General features: G+C 45.9%; 3 protein-coding genes across 5 annotated transcripts; 2 read left to right on the forward strand and 1 right to left on the reverse strand.

Moving 5' to 3' along the window:
* The first annotated feature begins 448 nt into the window (after nucleotides 1-448).
* znf384a (zinc finger protein 384 a) lies at nucleotides 449-9,646 on the forward strand. 3 transcript variants are annotated; one of them, XM_067255207.1, is made up of 12 exons: nucleotides 449-558; nucleotides 1,997-2,064; nucleotides 2,419-2,701; nucleotides 3,030-3,152; nucleotides 3,492-3,530; nucleotides 3,956-4,107; nucleotides 4,225-4,301; nucleotides 4,508-4,732; nucleotides 5,649-5,816; nucleotides 6,394-6,472; nucleotides 6,659-6,817; nucleotides 7,535-9,646. In XM_067255207.1, exons 2-12 carry the CDS (start codon nucleotides 2,002-2,004, stop codon nucleotides 7,913-7,915), a joined length of 1,749 nt encoding a protein of 582 aa, XP_067111308.1. In that variant the 5' UTR covers nucleotides 449-558; nucleotides 1,997-2,001; the 3' UTR covers nucleotides 7,916-9,646. The 3 variants fall into 3 exon arrangements, with proteins under 3 accessions (XP_067111308.1, XP_067111310.1, XP_067111309.1); XM_067255208.1 differs by lacking the exon at nucleotides 449-558 and adding an exon at nucleotides 1,687-1,798; XM_067255209.1 differs by lacking the exon at nucleotides 3,492-3,530.
* A 665-nt stretch (nucleotides 9,647-10,311) lies between these two features.
* Nucleotides 10,312-16,976, reverse strand: flot1a (flotillin 1a). Its single transcript, XM_067255956.1, has 13 exons — nucleotides 16,849-16,976; nucleotides 15,931-15,992; nucleotides 15,768-15,843; nucleotides 15,554-15,644; nucleotides 15,214-15,357; nucleotides 14,974-15,093; nucleotides 14,529-14,624; nucleotides 14,288-14,440; nucleotides 14,011-14,192; nucleotides 13,838-13,883; nucleotides 13,552-13,689; nucleotides 13,138-13,302; nucleotides 10,312-12,964 (listed from the first exon to the last, which is right to left on the reverse strand). Exons 2-13 carry the CDS (start codon nucleotides 15,971-15,973, stop codon nucleotides 12,944-12,946), a joined length of 1,275 nt encoding a protein of 424 aa, XP_067112057.1. The 5' UTR covers nucleotides 15,974-15,992; nucleotides 16,849-16,976; the 3' UTR covers nucleotides 10,312-12,943.
* A 309-nt stretch (nucleotides 16,977-17,285) lies between these two features.
* On the forward strand, nucleotides 17,286-21,294 carry LOC136961783 (tubulin beta chain-like). Its single transcript, XM_067255211.1, has 5 exons — nucleotides 17,286-17,435; nucleotides 19,360-19,468; nucleotides 19,573-19,683; nucleotides 19,794-20,038; nucleotides 20,161-21,294. The coding sequence occupies exons 1-5, from the start codon at nucleotides 17,379-17,381 to the stop codon at nucleotides 20,971-20,973; spliced, it is 1,335 nt and encodes a 444-aa protein (XP_067111312.1). The 5' UTR covers nucleotides 17,286-17,378; the 3' UTR covers nucleotides 20,974-21,294.
* The last annotated feature ends 1,590 nt before the right edge of the window (nucleotides 21,295-22,884 follow it).

A 22,884-nucleotide genomic window follows, 5' to 3' on the forward strand; every position in this document is an offset into this window, starting at 1 on the left:
GTAGTGATCTGAATGTGTTGTGTACCTACCTATCTGACTACCTCTAAGTAATAATTTGCATGAATTAGTATTAGCCCATAATATTGATACATTAGTCAAATTAACAATTCATATCAACATACGTTAATAAGCGTATCACTAGAAGTGGAAATTATGTTGAGCCATCATTAGATTAATTAGATTATCAGTATGCCAATGTAGGATTATGTTTTACATTAATAAGAGGATTGTAGGTGTTTGTTCTCTAGTAATAAGACATAAGTCAACCATGTACCATGGCAATAGTGGTAATAGTTAAATACTGAATTATGTTGCATTTATATATTTTTACAATAATTTGACATTAACTAGACCGGATGTCAAAACTCCGGAAGGGTACAGTGGAATCAAGCACACGTACAAGAAGGGGGGGGGGGGGGGGGTAAGAAAAAAAAAAAGAAAAAAAAAAAACGGGGAAAAAAAATCGGTGAATCTGAGGGTTCGGGCGGATTTGGACTGAGTTTCCGAACTGTCCGGCCCAAGGAAGCCCCGGGGCTTGAAAGGGAATCGCCTGCACCGGTAATTAACATCGAGCAATTACTCAATCGTTAATTATTTCAGTGTGTTTAGGGCAACTCGGACGAGCAGCCTCATTCCCCTGTCTCGACCGCCGGAAGTCTGCATAAAGCTGCGTCTCGCACAGGGCATTCCGCGTCGACGTTTTTTTCTGTTCGTTTTTTTTATTCGTGACTTTTTTTTTATTTTTTTATTTTCTCAGTGAGACGAACGGGGAGAGGGATGGAGGCTTAGGGATTTGGACATTTATGTTCTGAAGCGCAAGTTTTATTCTCATGTCATGACATATCAGTGAATATAGGCCGCATTGTAGCAACCTAGCGAACAAAAGCTGAAATTAATGGAGGCAAGTTAGCTTGGTAGCTACGTCCAGTTACTTTCACAGTTCATTTAATGTGTTGTTGACAGTTGTTGGTAAACATCACTATCAGCTGTGTTGTCTATGGCAAGACTGGTATGAATGCGTTTTTAACGGTTTTGGCTAGGTTTCTATTAACGTTCACAGCAGTGTGCTTTCCATCAAAATGGCTATTATGCAACCTTTGCTAGAAACTACCATTGTACAGCGAGCATAATTAAATGCCATTGAACGTTACTCAACTGCTTGGAATCTGTAATGTAACGTAGCATGTTTTCTGGAATCTGAGTCGCACATGTTTTTTAAAGGCTATTTGTGTCGTTTTTACTAGGCTATGAGCCCGCTACCAATAATGGCAGACAATTTTGAGAGAGGGTCGGCTCAATTGCATGGATAATATAGAAAACTAGCATAACAGCTAAATTCATATACCAGCAGAAGTCTAAGCGCGTAACAAATGCCATCTCAATAACTTTGTGCATGTGGGAATAATAAACTAAAAACCTGTACAATGGATCTCGCGCCATTCCTTTAGTGTGCGTTCTAGAACTCCAAGATTGCCCACATTCTATCACAATGATAGCTTCTCTGGCGTAATGCATGTGTTTCTTTCATCCTAATGCGTTACACAATCACATACTATGCTACGCCCCTACCACCACTGAGACAATATACAAATATATGGATAAATGCATGTAAATTATTGAAAGGCATGTATGATATAATCTACAATGAAAGCTAGTCTATTTCCTATGATCTTGGGCTCTGTAACTGGAATATATTGAGCTGTTGATCCAAGCTCAAGAGTCACTTTGTGTCGACTTCACACCAGTTGAGATCTCACCTGGGTACTGTCTAGGACAAAGAAGCCTGCCAAATACTCTGGTTGGTTGAGTCACCCTGGGGGTAGATTTGTTACTTGGGTGATGTGTTCTATTATGTCAGGATACCTCAATCAATCACATATAAAGTCATTTTGCAAAGATTTAAAAAATCCTGTCTGGTTGAAATGGGCACCGTCTTCCCTGATGCCAGATGAGGAGCAAGGGGGTGTTTTCTAAGTGTGTTGCTTTTCAATTACAGAAATAATGGAAGATTCCCATTTCAACTCATCATACTTTTGGTCCCCCGTCCCTACAGTACAAGGACAGGTAGAAACCTTATTATTGGATGTCTCATGAAATACACATGTTGTCATCGCAGTGTAAAGACAACACTACCTGTTTGCTCTAAATCATAAGCTTGTACCTTATAGGCAAAGGAGGGCTAAAACATCACAAACTATGATGCACATGTAAACTTGTAAAAATCCATTGGCTGTATAGTCCACTCAAATAATCACCAGGTCCTCTGCCCACACTCCTCGCCTTTTCAACCAAACTTTTCTCCCCTCATTTTCCTTTGACATCTCACCCATGTTTTGTCTTGCTATTCCTGTTTCCCCCCCCCCCCCCTTTTGTCCATCATCTATCCTCCCTCCCTCTTCCCTCGATCACTTCCTCCAGATAGAGAACGCCATGTTCCTGAACAAGATGAAGGATCAGTTGGGACCAGAGAAGGGCTCTCCCTCCTTCTCCCACTCGTCCTCGTCCTCCCACTACCCTGCCGCCGCACACACCGGCCCTCAGGGTTCCGTTGCCATGGATTCGGGGGCGGGAGTCAGGGTGCCTAAACAAGAGGGGGGAGGTGGACCCTCAATGGGGGGTGGCGGGGGGCACCTGCATCAGCCACACACCTCCCAGAACATCACAGTGGTACCTGTCTCCTCCACTGGAATCATGACCGCAGGTGAGTAAAAAAAACGAAACAAACATGGTTAGTCTGTCAGCCTGCCTGTGTGTGTCGTGTCTCAGCTCTGAGTTAGGCTTTAGACTTAGGAGTTGGCTACATGGTGACATTTGTTTCTTACAGTGTGATTCATGTGCCATAATGTCTGCTACATGTTACATCTCTCTCAAACATTGTTTCCCACATGTCATATGGTTAAGATTGTGTGTTTGTGTGTGTCTGTTCATGACGCGTATGCATTTGACTGTTGACCGTCCTCACGAGGATGGTTATGCGTGTGTGTGTGTTGTGTAGTCAGGTCAGTCATGCCCCTCTCTCTCCCTCCCAGCGGGGCTAGTGATAACCACACCCCAAGGCACGCTGGTCTCCCCTCCTGCCTCCACACAATCTTTCGTATCCGGACCCCACACCACCACCATGATAGTGTCCGCACTGCACCCCACAAACACAGGTAACCACCTCTGACCCTCAACCCCTGGATCCCCCCACCCCTTCCTGACCGACTTTTGACTCCTGGAGCCCTATCATAAACCAACTATGATCTCCTTCGTGTGGTTCCTGGTGTGCCTGAAAGCTGCTTATTAAAATGTGTCATACTCTTACACACACACACACACTCAAAGACACCCACACACTGCAGCACGCGCTAACCCCTGCAGCACGCTGAGAGCAACCATTAACCCCTCATCCACCCCTCGCTGGGATGGCGGAACAGAGAGAGAGGAAAAGAGAGCTAGGTAGCTAGCTCCGTGTGTTGAGTGTGTTCTGCTCTTCTCTCGGTTTCTGTCAGAGAGCAGCCAGCACTCTTCTCTCTACTACTACAGCCACAGTGAGTACCCACCCATCCCTCCATCTACCCATCCCTCCATCCCCACTCTGCTCCACCACTGCCGCACTCAAAAGAACCTAGCTTAGGCTATCTCATCATCTCTCCAGCCTCTATCATCTCATCCAAACCCACTGCGTGCTCAGCCCTTGACTAGTCAGACCTGGAACTAAATCCAAGAACGAAATCAAATGCACTTCATAGGATACTTTCAATATTTGGTGTGTGCTCATTGGACACAGGTCTGCTTGAGTTGTTCGATCAGTCTAATGGTTCTGCTGTGGACTGGTGAGATCTTTAAGACACACTTCGCCCCTCTTGGAAGTATGGTTTCTGGTGTTTTTAACGTTGTCACTCTTTTGTCTCCTTTGTTCCTCTCTCTTCCCCCTCCCCCATCTTTCCTCCCCCTCTTCTCTCTCCCATTTCAGACAAGAAGGATGACGTGGTTATCCCCCAGGTTGTCATGCCGACCCCAGGGAAGCGGGGCAGGAAGAAGAAGTCTATGATGCCCCGCGTGGGGTCTGCCCTGCCACCAGGGAGTGACGCCTTGATCCTGGCACACCTGGCGGCTGGCGGGCAGGTGAGTGACAACGTCACGAGGGATGCATGCGTCACGGTCAACGAACAGGAAATAGGGGGGAAAGCGGGAAAAGAAAATGTAGGAAATGACATTCACGCTACCTACTGTTTCTCTCAGCACCACTCTGCCGACCCCTACGACCTGTCTAATGACGAAGATGACCACGGCAACAAAGATGGGACCAAATCTTACAGGTACGAGCAGAGCGGGCTTCCTCTTCGTCATGGTTACCAGTATCATTACCTGGTAACTGACATCATTTGGGCTCCTTTTCTCTCTTACGTTTTGTGTGTTATCTGCTCCTTCTATTTATCTCTCTCTATCCCTCCATCTCTATCCCTCCCTCTCTATCCCCCATCTCTCCCTCTCCATCCCTCCCTCGCTCGTCCCCGTCTCTCAGGTGTCGGATGTGTGCGGTGACCTTCTTCAGCAAGTCGGACATGCAGATCCACGCCAAGTCACACACAGAGGCCAAGCCCCACAAGTGCCCGCACTGCTCCAAGTCCTTCGCCAACTCCAGCTACCTGGCCCAGCACATCCGCATCCACAGCGGGGCCAAGCCCTACACCTGCTCCTACTGCCAGAAGACCTTCAGGCAGCTCAGTCACCTGCAGCAGCACACACGGTACGAGTCACCCGGAATTCTGCTGGGTGGTGGGGGTTGGGGTTGGAGTGGGTGTCTGTGTGTGAGTGTGTGAGTGAGTGAGTGTGAAAGAGAGAGTGAAAGGGAGAAAAGAGATGGAGGGTGTTTGTGTTTTTTCATCTGTGTGTGTAGATGTTGGAGTGTGTGGTCGCAGCATTCAGGCAGTTCCACAGATGAGAACCCAGGAGCTGACATACTGAGCAAAATAGGGTTAGGGTTAGATGTGTTATCTCTTTCTGCTTACTGTGTTGAAATGCTGTTGTCGTGTCTGTCTTCAAATGTCTGTGTTTGTCGGAATCCGTCCTCTTTCGGTCTTGAACATCTTTTATTTTTCTCATGTTTGTTGTTCTCTACTTGTCTGCCTGCCCATCTGCTTGATTGGGAATGTATTTCTCCCTCCTTTCTCATCCCTCGATTCTCTCCTCTAATCCTTCCGTACTCTCATCTTATTCTTTCTTCGGTCATCGCTCCATGTCCTCATCCCTTTCATTGTTTCTCTCTCATCCCACTGAATATATTCCATATGGGGTCCTTCAGGTGTAGGCTGTTAGATTCAGCTCCAGGACAAATGCTCACTCATTGACTGACTCACACACTACCTCATCAGTAGGACTACAATAGGCCACCCAGGACCACTAGTAGGCACCCTCAGATGGATAAGAGAGAGAGAGAGAGAGAGAGAGAGAGAGAGAGAGAGAGAGAGAGAGAGAGAGAGAGAGAGAGAGAAGAAAGGGTGACTGTGCCTGCTGCTGTATGTTTTCTGTTCTGTGTTTCTCAACTCAGACACAGCAACAAAAAGAGCACACACTACCTCAATCAGTCAGATTGTCATCGACCATAAGAACAAATATATAAACAAATCTCTCTCTTTCTCTCTCTGTCTCTACCCCCCTGTTAGAAACCACACTGAGGGCAAGCCCCACAAGTGCCCCCACTGCTCCAAGTCCTTCGCCAACTCCAGCTACCTGGCCCAGCACATCCGCATCCACAGCGGGGCCAAGCCCTACACCTGCTCCTACTGCCAGAAGACCTTCAGGCAGCTCAGTCACCTACAGCAGCACCACAGGTAACAGCAGTGAGCCCCACACCTCCTGAGCTCTGTAGAGCAGTGAGACAGCTCTGTAGAGCAGTGAGACAGCCCTGTAGAGCAGTGAGACAGCCCTGTAGAGCAGTGAGACAGCTCTGTAGAGCAGTGAGACAGCCCTGTAGAGCAGTGAGACAGCTCTGTAGAGCAGTGAGACAGATCTGTAGAGCAGTGAGAAAGCTCTGTAGAGCAGTAAGACAGCTCTGTAGAGCAGTGAGACAGCCCTGTAGAGCAGTGAGACAGCTCTGTAGAGCAGTGAGACAGATCTGTAGAGCAGTGAGAAAGCTCTGTAGAGCAGTGAGAAAGCTCTGTAGAGCAGTGAGACAGCTCTGTAACACAGTGAGACAGCCCTGTAGAGCAGTGAGACAGCCCTGTCCTCACGTCACCACCACCTTCCTTTGTCCAGTCTGCTCCATTTTGATTTGTTTCCCTTCATTGCTTCCTCCGTCTTGTCTATCGCTCTGTAGTGAAGAAAATGGCCTTACTATGAGGAAGACTTTTGGTCACACGTGGTTTCTGGGAAATGTAGTTAATAGGGTACCGTCTGTCATCTTTCCAGGATCCACACTGGTGACCGACCGTACAAGTGTGTCCACCCAGGCTGTGAGAAGGCTTTCACCCAGCTCTCCAACCTGCAGGTACTGCAGCACAGTACCACAGAACATCTTCACAGTCCTTCCAGATGCATCCAAATCCTTGTTACAGTCCAAAACCTAGATCTGGTTATCATCCCCTCTTTGAGTCTAAATGGTATCAAGATGATAACATATCAACTAAAGGTAACATATGAAAGAAATAACCTATTGCTGTCCACCCTCCACCAGTCTCACCGCCGGCAGCACAACAAAGATAAGCCGTACAAGTGCCACAACTGTAACCGTGGTTACACGGACGCGGCCAGCCTTGAGGTGCACCTGTCCACTCACACGGTCAAACATGCCAAGCTGTACTCCTGTGGCCTCTGCAACCGCTCCTATACCTCGGTAAGCCAATCAGCCGCCACAGACCCACTCACTGCCAGCCAATCAGCCGCCACAGACCCACTCACAGCCAGCCAATCAGCCGCCACAGACCCACTCACAGCCTGTCAGCCACTCACAGGGCCTCCCTACACCTGTTACAAAGACCAGCACATCCACTCTTTTTGGTGTTTCATTTTCTACGACTACACTTGCCCACTCACCTACACCGTTTTCTGTTTATGTTTTCCATGTATGGAAGTAGATAAGGTCACTCCTCAGAGGAAGGGGGGTTTAGGAAGTGTCACATTATGGGATGAAGAGATCATGTTAGGTTTTGAAGACTAATCTTTCATGTGTACTTCTTCCAGTAGCTGCATTAGTAGTTAACCTCAAGGTGACTACAGAGCTTCATGAAGCTACTGTCTCTGTAAGTGGTTGTGTTAGTTGTTAGATGCTAGAATGTTAGTCAGAAGTCCCTACTGATGTTTGAAGTTGATGGTAAAAGCTTTTAGTGGACGAATAGGTTGCAGTTTCCTTGTGTAACTGACAGCTGTGGATTGTATATTCACATGTGCATTTTTGACCATAGCCTTGATGTAGATGTGTGTCTGTCTGCCCCTCCAATGTCTTTAAAGCTGAACCCTAGTAATGTTTTTCATCGTACTGAGTGCAGGCTGCAATACATATCCCAGTGTAGCCTGAATGAATCATAGCGTCTCTTTTTCCTCTACCTTGCAGGAGACGTACCTGATGAAGCACATGAGGAAGCACAACCCAGACCCCCTGACAGTGGCGGCAGCCGTGGCGGCACAGCAGGCCCAGGGCCAAACCCCTGGAGGCGGGCGGGGCAGGGGCCGCGGCCGGGGTGGAGGCAGGGGCGGAGGAGGAGGCCACGGAGGGGCGAGTCAGGTGCCGAATCAAGCTAACCCCAACCCACCTCCAGTCAGCTACCAACAGACGGAAGGCGTGTCCTGTCCGTTTGATTTGCACCAGTACAAGACGGTGTCTGCGGGGGAGATCCAGTACAAACCAGTTAGCGTGGCGGAGCTGGTGGCACACAAGGACCTCTGTCTCACTGTCTCCACCTCGGCCATTCAGGTGGAGCACATGAACTCCTAGACGTTGAGATGGAAGGCGGAAGGGTGGTGAGGTGGACGGACAGACCGAAGAGGAGAGCAGGAGAGAGGGATGAACAGATCAGAATGGAGGGGTGCAGGAGAAGGACAGAATGAAGGAGAGACAGAAAGGATCACTGAGGTGGAGGAGATAGGACTAAAGTAAATGAAAAAGCGACACTGCCTTGGAGAAGAGAAATGGACAATGGAGGTCCTAATCATGTAATCAAGACGAGCCAAACAAAGGGCGGGGGGGGGGGGGGTCAAAGAGACAAAGAAAAGGATCATGGGCTCTGGTTTAACGTCTAGTATTGAACGAATGAGACAGACTGTTCTAGAATGCACTAAAGGAAGCAGAGGGAAGGGATTGGCTGAATCAAACGGGAAGGGAGAATGGACAGAAAGCACTTGAGGATGCCTGTATTTTATCTTTGGTTTTTCATCATTGTCATGTTGAGTTGTATATCTTCATATGTATGTATTTTTCTACCAATAGTGTCATGTGTGAGCGATGAAGGGGAGCGGCAAGAGAGAGTGAGTGAGAGAGGTCAAGTGCTGGAGAACATCTTAAAAAAATAGGCTTTTGTATTAAAAGAACATTCATTTTCATCATTTTCTATCTTCCACCTAAAAGAATGGTTGCTGTATTGCAGAAGGCCACAGGAAGATGGTAGATGAAATGACTGTCAGGTACTCTTTAACAAGTTGTTTTTTTAAGCCTTTCATACAAACTATTACTACCTTCGTTATAATAATTGTATGCAACTGTCAATGTAATCCCATTGTTATCGCTGCAAGGTTCCTGTAAGTAAGCTATCATATATATATATATATATATATATATAGATAGATGACTTTTTTCACTCATAAAAGGGAAGACTGGTCTCTGTAAACAAAAAAGAGATATTCAAATACGTATGAAAAGAAACAAAAACAGTTCATAAAATGTCATGGTTGTGTTCCAGGTCCAGTGCATAACGGTCACGTTTCACAGATTGCTGCATCATTAAATCGTATGGATGAGGTTCAAACTGGGTCCAGCATTAGAATGGATTTGATGCTGATCTGGGCTGAAATGACCAAGTGCCTTGTGTATGTGAGATACAATTTGTCCATTGAATCAATGGCTTTAGTGAGGTCTTACCAGCACAAAGCATTTGGGAAACTCCAGATCTCCACAAATCTGGACACCGTGTTGGTCTCTGCAGAACTCTGTCTAAATGAGGTATACTTTTGATGTTGGAATCTATGCAACATGACTGCAGTGCAGGCAGGTTACAACTTGGCCATTTTCCACGTGGGCTATCTCTACACTGCTATCTAATCATGGAGCTGCATTTGGCCCAGCAGGCTCCTGAGTGGCTGGTTGTCTTTATGTATTGTATTTCATGATGTGTCTTTTGAAATAACACATTTCTCAATATTCTTATTAATGTTGTTACTATTGCTCCTAATACAGTCCTTCTAATTATTAACTACCCCAGGTATGCTACACTTGCTGTATATGCACAGTACACATGTTCATCTGAAGAGACAGTTTCTTCCTGTATGAATAATAAAGTTTGAGACAGTTGCTTCCTGCTACTCCTTCCACCCAGCGCTTGACATTAACATTTTTGCTCACCAGCCACTGTGGCTAGTGGTTTTCCAAAGTTACTAGCCACTCAGTAATTTCATTAGCCACAATTTTGTTGTTGGGAAATTAAGTTTTATTTGATTAAAGTTGACTACGGTTTGCTACAATTGACTTGAATAACTATAGTTTTACAATCCTTTCACATGTAAATGACCATTGTCAACACCCAAATAAAGATTATAAAATGTATATGTACAAAATATATGAACTAAACTGAAAAAACCCACAAGCAAAAACGTTGTCAACTTAAATATTTATAAACATAATTATTTTTGTCTAATCAATTCCGATTCCCAAATGTCCTACAAACAAATGTTTATCTTATATTGTATGTTTGTGTATGTGTGAAAGCGAGAATGAATGTTGAAATGCGTGTCTCACGGTCAATGCGTGAGGCTTGAGAACCCTGCAATGAGTTTATTATTTTAGATGTTTTGAGAAGACCTACAACAGGGTTGCAAACTTTTCAAAAAACCTTGGAGTGAGATTTGGTGGGGCTGTCACAGTTACAGTGAACCCGGCTCCACCCGTGCAGGGTTTAGATCTCGGCACAAGGAAACACAGAAGACTAGTAGAGGCCGACGTACAAAAATATAGAGATATAGAATTCCACCTGCCAAAGTGGCTAGTAAGACTGACTGCTTTACCCGCCACAGACGAATTCTTCCCGCATTTGGCGGATGCTAATGTCGTGCCCTGCTTCCACCACACGCAAAGATGCCTTTTGTTTCACACACACCGAATGAGACAGTACATGTTTTTTGACTTGTGTTTTTATTTAATATACTTCAACAATACACATTTCCTACAAATCTTTCCGAGTCTGACTGGAGGGCTAAAACACAAACAGAAAGAAGCACTGAACCATCTTCATATGTGGCCTGTACTTCTTGTGAAAAGAAACAAACAGCACAGTTTATTATCTGGACAGCCATCTGAGAAAAATATATCACAGAAGAAGAATCTAACAAGGGTACAAAACACCTGCCTTAAAGTATTTGTCCTATTCCTCACGGAAACTATTATGCATTTATAGCATTCAAACTTGGTTGATCGATCAACAATAAGATCAGTATCAAACGTGACAACGAGTATGAACTAAGAAAGAATGGTGGGGGCATAGCACAGAAACAAACCCAGTGGCAGACTGTACCCTGGTCAGATACAGTTAAACATGCATACACAAACTGTTAGGAAGAGTTAGTCAAGAGATGGGTCACAAACCCAAAGAGGCCTTTAACAGTACACTAGTCTGTCTCCCTTCCTGTGATAACTGCTGCCCCAGAAAACGTTTAAGATAAAGTACTGGGGGAAACAAGTCTTTAGGAAGATCTAATAGAAAGACAAAACACTGAGAGCTGCTACATTGTGGATCAAATATTTTCATCTTCAAGTTAAATATTTAGTGTTAAACAGATCATGTTAGTATTCATAGAGTTAATATTTAAAATAATTCCTGAAATTTCGAGGACGACATTTCAACAGTACATTAACTGCACTTCATAAAGCCCACAGCTGCTGGGCTAAAGCACAATAGCCCCCCTGGCAAAGTTTGAGCCTTTGGCCGTACTAGGTTACTAACCTAGAACAACATGAGCATAACAATAACATAAAACATTGCACTTGTACATCAAACAGCAGAAAACATGCCAAATGTTGTGTTAACATCAGAATATCTCATTCAAAATACAGAACAACAGAGTCCTGGCTGCAGCAGAGGGCAGGAGTGCAGAACATAAGATGTGTTGAGTCAGTGGATGGTGGTGAGGTAGAGGGGGGATGGTGTGTATGGAGGGATAAGGCAAGTTTGGACACTTTATAGATACACTGGCTTCAAGTCATTTCCTAAACCATGGTTAACCTGACTCGGTACTGAACAGCCATGAGCCACTCATAGCTGGTAGACTATTGAGGCTCTCTTTTCTCAACTTTCCAAATGGCAGAGGAGTGGAAAGGTGTGATAAACAAGGAACATATTTTACAATGAGCTAATCCTTTCTCGAAGTGAAATGGAAAACTGCATATGAGTGCATATGCACCAGATTTGCAAAGATTCTCTCTACGTGAAATCCTGCATTGACGATATACTGTAAACTTGCATGAATTGGCAGCCTGGTTTATACAATTAACTTGGGAGCCAAAAAAGAAGCATCCTGAAGGCTCTTTTTCAACACCCTGTACCTCTTCAGAGGACCTCGTCATCCATGGACCTCCACAGATCCATGAAAGACAAGGCCATATAACGCTGCTTAACACTCCCTTGTATGCTCTCATTATATCAGTAGTGCAATTGTCCTGATTGCATCAAACAGTGGTGTAGTATGCTGTGTCTACGTTGTTAGAAGTGCAAGGATGTCATGATTACAAGAACATACAGCATCTCCCTTTTAACAGCTCATACAGAGAAGTCAACTGGTCGCATTGTCCCCTAATGTAAAGGTAATACAAATCACATCTGTGAGAATGGTTACAGTACATGATCTCTGTGAGAAAATCAGTTCCTTATAACACTAATAAAACGACTTTGTTTTTACATAGAATAAGGATAAATAGAACAATTCTGTGAAAACAGCAGAAAATGTGTACATTAAAACCAAATAAAATCCTGTGTATTCATGAGAAAGCACATGTTGTATACAGAAATTTTAAAAGCATATTCAATAACTGAACCACTTGCTTAGGGGCATTGGTCAAAAAGCACTCATTCTCCCAAGAGACAATGCAACTGTCAAAAATTATTTCACACTTTGATCGGTTGATTTCACATACATTCCTTTTTGATTACATGTCATCACTGACAACTCTTAATAGCTACAGGATGAAACTGTTCAAAATCCCATACTGTGATGAGATAAAAAATATTTTAACTTAAAAGCTATAAATCTGGCTAAAACATGTGAAAACTAGATGGATCTTAGGTTATGGATTTGGTCCGGTCAGACATTTGACCCTCTGGAGCAACCTCGCTATGACAGAAAGACTGAGGGATGAACTTGCAAACTATGCTAGCATTCTAAACTAGCATACTGGATAATAGGTCTGAACTGCTCGTTTGCATGAAACTCGCATGTTAAGAAGCACTTTGGGTTTGGCAGCAAGGCAGTGGACACAGGCAGTACTGGAGGAAGAGAGGATGGACTGATAGGGAGAGGGCCAGAAACAAGGAAAGGAGGAGGTAGGAAGAAGGGAGAGACAGAGGGGAGACAGAGGGAAGAGAAGAAAGATATAAAAAGACAAGGGAGGGCTAAAGACACATGAGAACAAAGGTTCCAACAGGGCCATGTAAAGATGATATAGATGTGTTGATGATGTGTTAATGTCAGAACAAGAAATATCCGGTCCGGGCAGAAATGGGCGGGGCTGCCTGAGACCCTCTTCCCTACTCCTTTTTCCTCTTTAGCCCATGCGAGTGGTCACCTACATAAAGGAGGGACAGAGAGTCAGACAGAGTGAGGGGAGGGTTCGGGTGGAGGGATGGAGAGAGAGAGATTTTATTGTGGGTTTATTGTTGTGCCAAATATTTGGATTTAAATTCCACTGCACCACCACATCCCATTTTCAAACTCATGTCATTGGCTAGAGTGCGTTACCTGGGAGATGCTGACACCAGTCAGTTTCTCCACCGTCTCTGGGAGGCGGGTCATGATTTCGAGCACCTCCCCTGTAAGCTTGGCCACGCCCACCTCCCCTTCCCCACTTGAAATCATGGTGATCTTCTGTGCAGCCAACAGGGGCTTGCTGATCTCCTCGGCCATCTGCACAGATGAGGTGGAACACAAAGCCAGAAGATAAAAGGTAGCTCAGGGCATCAGGACACTGGATGACGACCAGAGTTCAGTTCAGTATGTGGTCGTGCTAAGACAGTGTAAGGAGGACGGTAATGTGTGTGGTTTAGGATTTTACGAAAAGTATGATGTTCACAAACATATTAGAATGTGTGTCCCAATGCCTAGGTATTGATTAGGACAAGTCTCCCCAACCACCCCATGGCCCAGTGGCCTCACCATAGGGATCTTCTCTAGCAGCATGTCCACCATGGCCCCCTCCTTGTACTGCTGGAAGGCCTCGGCCTTCTTTGCCATCTGCTCTGCCTCTGCACGGCCCTTAGCCTCCACTGCAAACGCCTCGGCCTCGCCCTTTATCTGAGGCAGGACGAGAGAGGGGAACAGGGGGGAGGAGAGAAAATGGCGGGGGGAGTGGGTTGGTATGTAGGACACTGGCAGGTGGTATGTTGGAGCCTCGCAGAAGGAAACGCTCCACACACGGCATTACGGATTGCTCTTATCCTACCTTGATGGACTCAGCCTCTGCCTCCGCTTCCATGATGAGCTGCAGACTGGGGAGGGACAGATGTTGACATTTGACATTCTCATTTGGCATTCTCCGACAAGAACTTGGCTAGGCTAGGCTGACCTAAGGTAGGCAGCAATGTATTGTCCTGCCTGTCCGGGGGTGTTCCTCACCGTGTGGCCTCGGCCAGCCTCTCCAGGCGGTATTTCTCAGCCTCTGCAGGCTTCTTGACCTGGGCCTCCAGCTCCATCTCCTTGCGGGAGATCTCCTGCTCCTGCAGCAGGATCTGCTGGCTGCGCTCCACCACCTTCACCTGCATCGTCTCCTCCTCGATGCGCTGCTTGGTCTTAGCCACCTGGGGAGGAGAGAGCGGGGATTAAGAGTCGGGGTGCAGGAGAAAAGAGGAGCTGTTCAGGGTAGATGATGGGATGATGGTCTGTCTCGGTATACCTGGAGCTGGTAGGCCATCTCCGACTCTGCTTTCTTGGTGTTGACTTCGATGTCGTAGGCAGCCTTCTTCAGCTCGTAGTCTCGCTGCGCCTTGGCCATCTGGATCTCGTTGACATACTGGGCAGAAATCTTCTCCTGCATGGCGTGGGCCTCCTAGAGGGGTGCAGGGAGGGAGACGAAGAGGGAGGATGAGGAGTACTGACATATTTAAGGTAGAGAGAAAGAGAGAGAGAGATCTCACCCTGATGACAGCGTCTCGTTTGAACTGGGCCTCTCCGATCCGAGCGTCCTTCTGGACCTGAGCAGTGCGAGCCTTGCCCAGGGAGTGGAGGTAGTCCTGAACACCACAGAAGAGAGACAGGCGCCCTGCAGGTTACGTCTGATAGTACATCAATCTATCTCCTCGTCTAGATTTCCATTCATCCATTCTGCCACCCATTTATTTATCCATCCACTCACAAATCTATCCAACCCTCCATCCATCAACTATCTAATGATGTATTTATCCATTACGGACGGATGATGCTGGCCACTATGTCAGCACCGCAATGAAGGCTCAACAGCACATCGAGCAGCTCCTCCACCAGGCGGCCTATCCACTCATCTGTTCATCCATCTCCCCTTACCTTAGCAACAAGACTGAGAAAATTAGTAATAGAGAGGGAGGGACGGGATGTGAACAGTACCTGGTCGTCGTGGACATCTTTGAGCGTATAGCTGACCACGCTGATGCCCATGTTGACCAGATCTGAGGAGGCCACCTTAAACACCTGCTCAGAGAACTTCTTGCGGTCTTTGTAGATCTCCTGGAGAAAGGTAGGGTGGAGAAAAGAGCGGTCTGTTGGGGGCCGGGGAGAAGCCCTAGATCATCCATGCAAACACATGGGACACATGCCCAGGCGCATGCACAAACTGTTTATTTTTACCTCCACAGTCAGGTGTGCTATGATAGCCCTCTGGTGTCCCTCCAGTGTTTCCAGGGCGATGTGGGAGATCTCACCTTCTGACTTCCCCATGAACATCTGACAGGCAGCGGCCAGCATCTGCTTGTTCTGCCCCTGTATCTTCATCTGGATGTGAGAAGGCGTGTGTGTGTGTGTGGGGGGGGGAGGGACTCATTAGCAGGTAGTAGTGGCTAAACAAACAAGCTATCTACTGTAATAAATAACCATTGTCTCATGAGTTAGTGAGGGAGAGATTCAGAGTTTGTCATTTGGAGAGAGAGATGGAGAGACTGACCAATAAGAAAGGGACCAAGTGACAGACCTGAGCGATCCCAGTGACTGAGATGGGAACTCCGTGGCGTGTGTACACTTTATCACTCTTCACGTTTAGAGTCAGGGTGTTCAGAGAGATCCTGGAGGAAAGAAAGACAGCGTGAGTGGGGGAGGGGTGGAGAGCGGAGAGGTAAGTGGGTATGAAGAAAGTGGGTATTGATGGGATGAGTGTGGTAACCCCAGCGATTGTGCTGAAAGCAGACCTCTGGATCTGTTGGATGCAAGGAATGACAAACACTCGACCTCCAGCGATCATCAGAGGGGGTGAGCGGCAAATTCCTGAAAGATAGAGAGAAAGGGAACTAAATATTTGTCCTTCCAGTTTCTAAACTGGACTGTTTGATTGCTCACCAAGAGGTATTTTACCTGACACCACCATTGCTTCGTTGGGGCCACAGGTGTAGAACATGGTGCCTTTTAATAGTAAACTGGAAAAAGAGAGTATATCTCTATTATTGGCGAGAGAGAAAGATTTCTCACCCATTCCTTCACTCTGACCACCAAAATGGTGTTAGAAATAGATTCTTGATCTTCTGCAGTACTATCTATATGCACTATTTATATGTCGTTTTAAATAAAAAGCGCCTGCCAAATGAAAAATAGTTCTTAAAATTGTTAATGGTAAACGTGGCCAGTAAAGGAATAATGAAGGATACTTTGTCTCAAGCTTTAATGATTGTCTGTGGGAAATCAATTCAATTAATGGTCCTTCAACGTCACCGAATGGCACAAGACGTAGCTACAATTGGAAATGACATAGGATTTGGAGAGAATCCTATGTCTTTTCCACTCCTGAATCAGGAGTTCAAACGGACCAATAGAACGCAATTCAATTGGCATTCCTCCATAACCACTTTCCATCCTTGCGCATTAATAATGCTTTTACACGGTGGCCAGTTCTGTAAACAGGGACACGGGCAGACGCCCACATCAGTCCTTACAAATGCCCTCTCATAATACAATGTATCTACATTGAAGAATAGCAATAGCTTCTTTTAGTATTACTGTTGCTGTTGTAAACACATTAGTTTACATTTTATAGTCTCAATAGCTTTACAAATGTTCCATCGTGCATGCAAACTTAATTTCAGAGGCTGATCTAATCAGCCTAGATATTGCGCAGCATTTTGAGCTAGCTTACATGAGCTGGCTAGCTAGACACTATACTGTCTGATTCTGAGCCCAGTCATAGCCCACCCATTAATAAACATTGTGGACCCAGTAGCAACATATGCAGCATTTTATTCGAGATAAGTAGTGTAAATATTAAAAGATGTTTCTCACCGGTTAGTGACTCGCTTTTTTTCTGCAAACAATCAAATGTTGAAATGCTCATCAATTGGATGAGTAATCTTTGAAATACGGTCTTGTTTTGTCGTCCCGTTAGCTACCTATATGATGGTACTAGGCTAACAGCATTGTGGAAACTGCTACCCACCCCAGTACCCACCCATCTTAGGCAGGTTTGGGCGCCACCTCGTGGTGGGGATTATTAAAAATATATTTCTTAAAAGTGCGCACTAATGACGGGAAACACGGCACTCCCTCTCTTCTTCCGGTCCGTGCCACAATCGCAAAGAAACCCTTTGCAACATTTTCGTTAAGCCAATCATTACAGGGGTTCTAAATACCATAGCCAATCAACAAGCACTTGCCTCACTTGTCCCTCCTCCCAGAACTATAAAGTCTTTGTCCCGCCTTGTGAAAGTGCATCCGCAGATTGGCACACACTGAATTCGCAACTGTAGGTCAGCTGCATTGGCATATACAACACCGTACTTCCTACTTGCATTCTGTTATAATAACTGATAATCATGAGGGAGATCGTTCACCTCCAGGCCGGACAATGCGGTAACCAGATCGGCGCCAAGGTAAGAATTTGGAAGAAAGATGGATGGAAGAAGTCATGCACCAGGCCTAGAAATAGCCTGCGGTCTTATTAGATCAGATTCAAAAAATCGGTCTCACATTTTGTATTTGGACACTAACATTAGAAAGACAATGAAATATAGGATACCTTAAATTTCAAGATGGCAATCGAGTTTTTGAATAGACGTAAAAGAACCGCATGATCTCATTGAAATCCAAATGGTAGGGGCGTGTGAGCGACATTTTACCATGCTCATTGTTCGCGCCATTGTCTTTGTGAAATGTAGTATAGTCGAAATGCAAACATTAACTATAAAAATGGACGTCGACGTAAAACTTAACTGTCATCGTTATGTACGCATTAATCTTCAAATCAAATAGCCGAGTTTGTGGCCTATATTACCTAAGTATGTCCTGTTGCGCATGACATGGCTAACTGCGCACAATAAATCCGTTGTAGACTACGCCCGTGTTTGGCGCGGCCTTTTTGTCTCGGCACAGTCTGATGGAATCTCGGTCAATAAATTGTGGGGGTTGGCGACGATTTGTTGTTCCAAATTTTGCCAAATTTAACTCCCAATTGCGTGATCAAGCTAATTGATCTCAAGACATCAGAGCCATGCGGCTTTAGATGCGAGTGATGACGCAGCTCTGCATTTGTTTCTAGTTGCAGCCAGCTAGATCAAGTATTTTGGGGTGGAACCGGGGGGATGGGAGGGGGGGTGGGGGGGGTGGCGCAGACCCACAAATGTAAAGTACTGTAGCCAGAAAGCAGTTTTTTAATATTCGAGGAAAATTAAGCATTTCGCCATTATGACCTACTTGCAAACCAGCAGCATATTATTAGCGATACCGGTTCTCACTACTTGCAAACCAACATATTATTAGCTTAGCGATATCGGTTCTCACTAATTACCAAGTATACCCTATGAAAGTATAGGTTTCCTTTTGGTGAGGCATGAGATAGAAATGCAAGTCACTGCGGAGGTGGTGGAGGCAGGGATGAGAAAAGGGCGGGGGGGAAGGGGGGGCGCATTTCGGATGAGGTCATCTTTTTTTTTTATTATTATTATAAATTGCAATGTCCATTTACTTATTTTCAAAAAATACTTAAGTTGCCTACCATATAAAGGCATTATTTCTAATGCGTTTAAAAAAATAAAATATCAATGGATTAACTTATGAATAATTTATAGACTTACTCAGGATATGCAATGCGGGACTTGGTTCTTCTAATAAACACATTTCATTTGAAGATAGGCAGGCATGCATGGGCTGGTCATCTGCAAACCCAATCCTGGTAATAAGGGTGTTATATTATTGGATAGCCATTGTGTAGTGCCTGACTGGCTATGGGAGTAAAAAAAAAAAAAAAAGACATTCCCCCTCCCCCTCTCAGATTGGGGTAGGTTATTGAGTTTGTGTGACCGTCTGTGCCAAGCCCTTAACACAGTTTGGGCCAAATGTCTCACCCCATCATTGTGTGGCCTGGTGCACAGTGAGCTGCCAGTGCGCTATGGTGGCTGGATATGTTTATTCCATAGAGGTGTGCCCTAGTGCGTCCTGCTGCAGAGCATAGCGCAATTTACATGGGTTCAGTGTGACTTAGTCTGACCCATGATTACCGTGTATCATGGCGCTTATGCCATAGCACAAGGGCAGTGATTATGCTACGTTCACTCCTTCTTGAAGAGGTATTTAAGGAAGGGAGGGTCAATCTCTTGCAGATGTGATTTAAATCATGCTGCTCGGGGTCTTGTGACACCATATAGACTGAGGGCCAATTGTGTGACTGCAGCATCACTGAGCAAAAAATAAATGAACGTCTACCAACATGCACTGGCACAAGTAATTGTTAATGATATTATATCTTTCAGTCTGCTTTTTACATGCTGGATTTTTCTAACCGAATTTGTCTTGTTGCAGTTTTGGGAGGTGATCAGTGATGAGCATGGCATCGATCCCACAGGAAGTTATCATGGAGACAGCGACCTGCAGCTGGACAGGATTAGCGTCTACTACAATGAGGCTTCAGGTACCTCACACCTTCTAGAATGCACAGGATCAGTGTTTTACTGTGGCAGGCTTCGGTCACCCTATTGGTATTGGCCTGCAGTACTGAGCGTGTCTTTTCTGTAGGTGGGAAGTACGTCCCAAGAGCCATCCTGGTGGACCTGGAGCCTGGTACCATGGACTCGGTCCGCTCCGGGCCCTTCGGACAGATCTTCAGACCTGACAACTTTGTCTTTGGTAAGAATGGGCATCAAGCGCACAAATGGTCTTAAACGGGCACATTGTGATCCCTGAAGGCCTGGCTAGTGCAAGTTACAATTACATTTTCTCCCTTCCCCTTCCCATAGGCCAGAGTGGAGCAGGTAACAACTGGGCCAAGGGCCACTACACAGAGGGGGCTGAGCTGGTAGACTCAGTCCTGGATGTGGTGAGGAAGGAGGCTGAGGGCTGCGACTGTCTCCAGGGCTTCCAGCTCACCCACTCCCTTGGCGGGGGCACCGGCTCTGGCATGGGCACCCTGCTCATCAGCAAGATCCGCGAGGAGTACCCCGACCGCATCATGAACACCTTCAGTGTGGTGCCCTCCCCCAAGGTAAGCTCAATTTGCTGTCACTTCTTGGATGAGGCAAAGCAAACTCTTTGACTACATTTAAGAGAATTATTTCATCTACTCATGCCCTTCATACTTGATGATACACCTTATTTCCCCCTCAGGTGTCTGACACAGTGGTGGAGCCCTACAACGCCACCCTGTCTGTCCACCAGCTGGTAGAGAACACAGACGAGACCTTCTGTATTGACAATGAGGCTCTCTATGACATCTGCTTCCGCACACTCAAACTTAGCACGCCAACCTACGGTGACCTCAACCACCTAGTCTCTGCTACCATGAGCGGCGTCACCACCTGCCTGCGTTTCCCCGGCCAGCTCAACGCCGACCTCCGCAAGCTGGCCGTCAACATGGTGCCCTTCCCCCGCCTGCACTTCTTCATGCCCGGTTTCGCCCCACTCACAGCCAGGGGGAGCCAGCAGTACCGCGCCCTCACCGTGCCCGAGCTCACCCAGCAAGTGTTCGATGCCAAGAACATGATGGCAGCCTGTGACCCTCGCCACGGGCGCTACCTCACCGTGGCGGCCATCTTCAGAGGCCGCATGTCCATGAAGGAGGTGGACGAGCAGATGCTGAACGTGCAGAACAAGAACAGCAGCTACTTCGTGGAATGGATCCCCAACAACGTGAAGACCGCCGTCTGCGACATCCCGCCACGTGGCCTCAAGATGGCAGTCACCTTCATCGGCAACAGCACGGCCATCCAGGAGCTGTTCAAGCGTATCTCCGAGCAGTTCACCGCCATGTTCCGCCGCAAGGCCTTCCTCCACTGGTACACCGGCGAGGGCATGGATGAGATGGAGTTCACTGAGGCCGAGAGCAACATGAACGACCTGGTGTCCGAGTACCAGCAGTACCAAGATGCCACTGCAGAGGAGGAAGGCGAGTTTGAGGAGGAAGAGGTTGAGGATGCTTAGAGACTGGAACACAAGCAGGAGAAGAGGGTGAAGAAAATGAGAAAATAAGAAAATCAAGTAACAAAAATGGCAAAACGGACAAAATGACCAAAAAATCATTAAGAATGTAGAAAATGAGTAAGGCGAGGCCCAAATGCATTCCCTGATATGAAGGTTTGAATCCTTAAAATGGCTGGATTGGTTTATGGAAGAGCAGACTGGTAGAATGTGCATGTGATGAAGGGTTGGGAGGATGAAGGGATGGGAGGATGAATGTACAGGACAGGAGGAGGGGGATCAACTTTACATGACCAAATAAATCTTGCCACAGTATTCATCTTACTGACTGTGATGTGTCATGTATTGTTCTGTCTTAACTTATTGATTTGATTAAATTGGAGGGGGGGGGGCGCGGTCTTTAAGAAGGTTCAAGACCCCAATGATGGCAACCAGCGTATAACTTTATCATATTATCCAATGTTAATTGTTTTTTTTCATTGACTCATGTCCCATATAACTTAGTGTGCAACTTACAAAATAACACTACATCATAGGACCTCTTATTCCTCAACTTGTGGCTCACTGATCTTGAGTTGCACTTGATTTAACTTCTCAACAAGTGCGTACACCATGTTAGGCAATTTAAATCAAGGGCACCTTAAGGTTTCTCAGTAATGCGTATCTCACTTGCCAATCTTGACATGGGGAAATTGTGACTGGATGAAGGGTCTGTTTCCGACTGGAGGGATATGTGGAGCTGTCGGTCCTCTGCGTGAGACTGGGGAAGGCCTCACTCAGACGCCAAACATCGTCTTGAAGGCGGCGAACCTCAGATGGAATGATCAAATTCAGACTTGGGTTTAGTTTGATGGTGCCAACAATATTTGTAGAACGGTCGACAGGTCCTGCAGTGTGGTGAATCATGGTAAATGGGTGGTGTTACAGTAGTACATGCAAACATCTCCACAGTGGATTCAGTCACTATTAGGGGAATATGGGAGAGCTTTCTGTTTCATACAATTAAACTGCAGAAGATGTTTTACAGCTGAATGAATCTCTGCAAATTGATGTTTACGTTGTTGAACCACTAGTATTCATTTGTTCAGGCTACAGAAGCGATTAGGTGCATCTGTTGCATCCACGCCAGCTTGTTGGCAGTAGAACAGTTAATAGGTCACGTCTTTTATTGCACTATGAAAGGCTAAGTTCAAACCTTGTGTATGTGAGTGTGCGTGTTCTATACATTTGAGTTTTGTCATTTATGATCACTGTGAAAGTCTTAAGTAAGGTGCCTCTTGAAAGTGATTAAAAGGCGTTTAGAAATGTGTCTCATGTATGGTCATTCGTTGTAAAAACGCTGTAGCTTACACATAAAGCTTAGTTGGATGTGTGAACTATATTCAAGCATAATGAAACGGGTCATTAAAGGAGGTCCTCAACAACAATGCAGCCACGATAGCTCTTTCAGTCGGAACACGTCACACTGAACTGTAGTCTAATAGCGCAGTGTGTTCACGGCGGTCAAAAAACGTGCAGTAGGCTACGTGCGATTCTGTTATTGAGAGTAGCATGCCCAATAGCCCAATCATTTATAGGATAAATATCATACCAGTCGACTTATTTGGGGGAATAAAACTACTGGCGGTCTTAGGTGGTGGCACAGACCTGTAAATCTCCGGTTTCCAACGACGTTGTCCGAGAACCACCGATCTTCAGTGGTCCTCAAGCCGACAGCTACCGAAGCTCTCCAGATAATCCCGATTTGTAACACAATCGAAGTCTCTCTTTTTCTTGTTTGGGGCGAGGGAGAGAGTGCAGGCTATTATAAAGAGAAAAACCCCCAAGATATTACAGAAAATTGTAGTGCCTGTGCCCCGCCCGCTCCCGTTGCTGGTAAAGGATATCCCTGTGTTTAAAAGGTAGGCTAATGAC

This window comes from Osmerus mordax, chromosome 18 (assembly GCF_038355195.1).
Source record: "Osmerus mordax isolate fOsmMor3 chromosome 18, fOsmMor3.pri, whole genome shotgun sequence".
Classification (NCBI taxonomy): domain Eukaryota; kingdom Metazoa; phylum Chordata; class Actinopteri; order Osmeriformes; family Osmeridae; genus Osmerus; species Osmerus mordax.

What these genes read in the sequence shown, in the direction of transcription:
- znf384a (XM_067255207.1), top strand. Translation starts at nt 2,002, where the DNA reads ATGGAAGATTCCCATTTCAACTCATCATACTTTTGGTCCCCCGTCCCT. An exon ending in CACTGGAATCATGACCGCAG is followed by an intron (nt 2,702 to 3,029) that starts GTGAGTAAAAAA and finishes TCTCCCTCCCAG; the next exon opens with CGGGGCTAGTGATAACCACA. An exon ending in TCTCTACTACTACAGCCACA is followed by an intron (nt 3,531 to 3,955) that starts GTGAGTACCCAC and finishes CTCCCATTTCAG; the next exon opens with ACAAGAAGGATGACGTGGTT.
- flot1a (XM_067255956.1), bottom strand. Translation starts at nt 15,973, where the DNA reads ATGTTCTACACCTGTGGCCCCAACGAAGCAATGGTGGTGTCAG. An exon ending in CAGTCACTGGGATCGCTCAG is followed by an intron (nt 15,358 to 15,553) that starts GTCTGTCACTTG and finishes TCTCACATCCAG; the next exon opens with ATGAAGATACAGGGGCAGAA. An exon ending in CAGAGGCTGAGTCCATCAAG is followed by an intron (nt 13,690 to 13,837) that starts GTAGGATAAGAG and finishes GTCCTGCCTCAG; the next exon opens with ATAAAGGGCGAGGCCGAGGC.
- LOC136961783 (XM_067255211.1), top strand. Translation starts at nt 17,379, where the DNA reads ATGAGGGAGATCGTTCACCTCCAGGCCGGACAATGCGGTAACCAGATC. An exon ending in ACCTGACAACTTTGTCTTTG is followed by an intron (nt 19,684 to 19,793) that starts GTAAGAATGGGC and finishes CCCTTCCCATAG; the next exon opens with GCCAGAGTGGAGCAGGTAAC. An exon ending in GTGTGGTGCCCTCCCCCAAG is followed by an intron (nt 20,039 to 20,160) that starts GTAAGCTCAATT and finishes TTTCCCCCTCAG; the next exon opens with GTGTCTGACACAGTGGTGGA.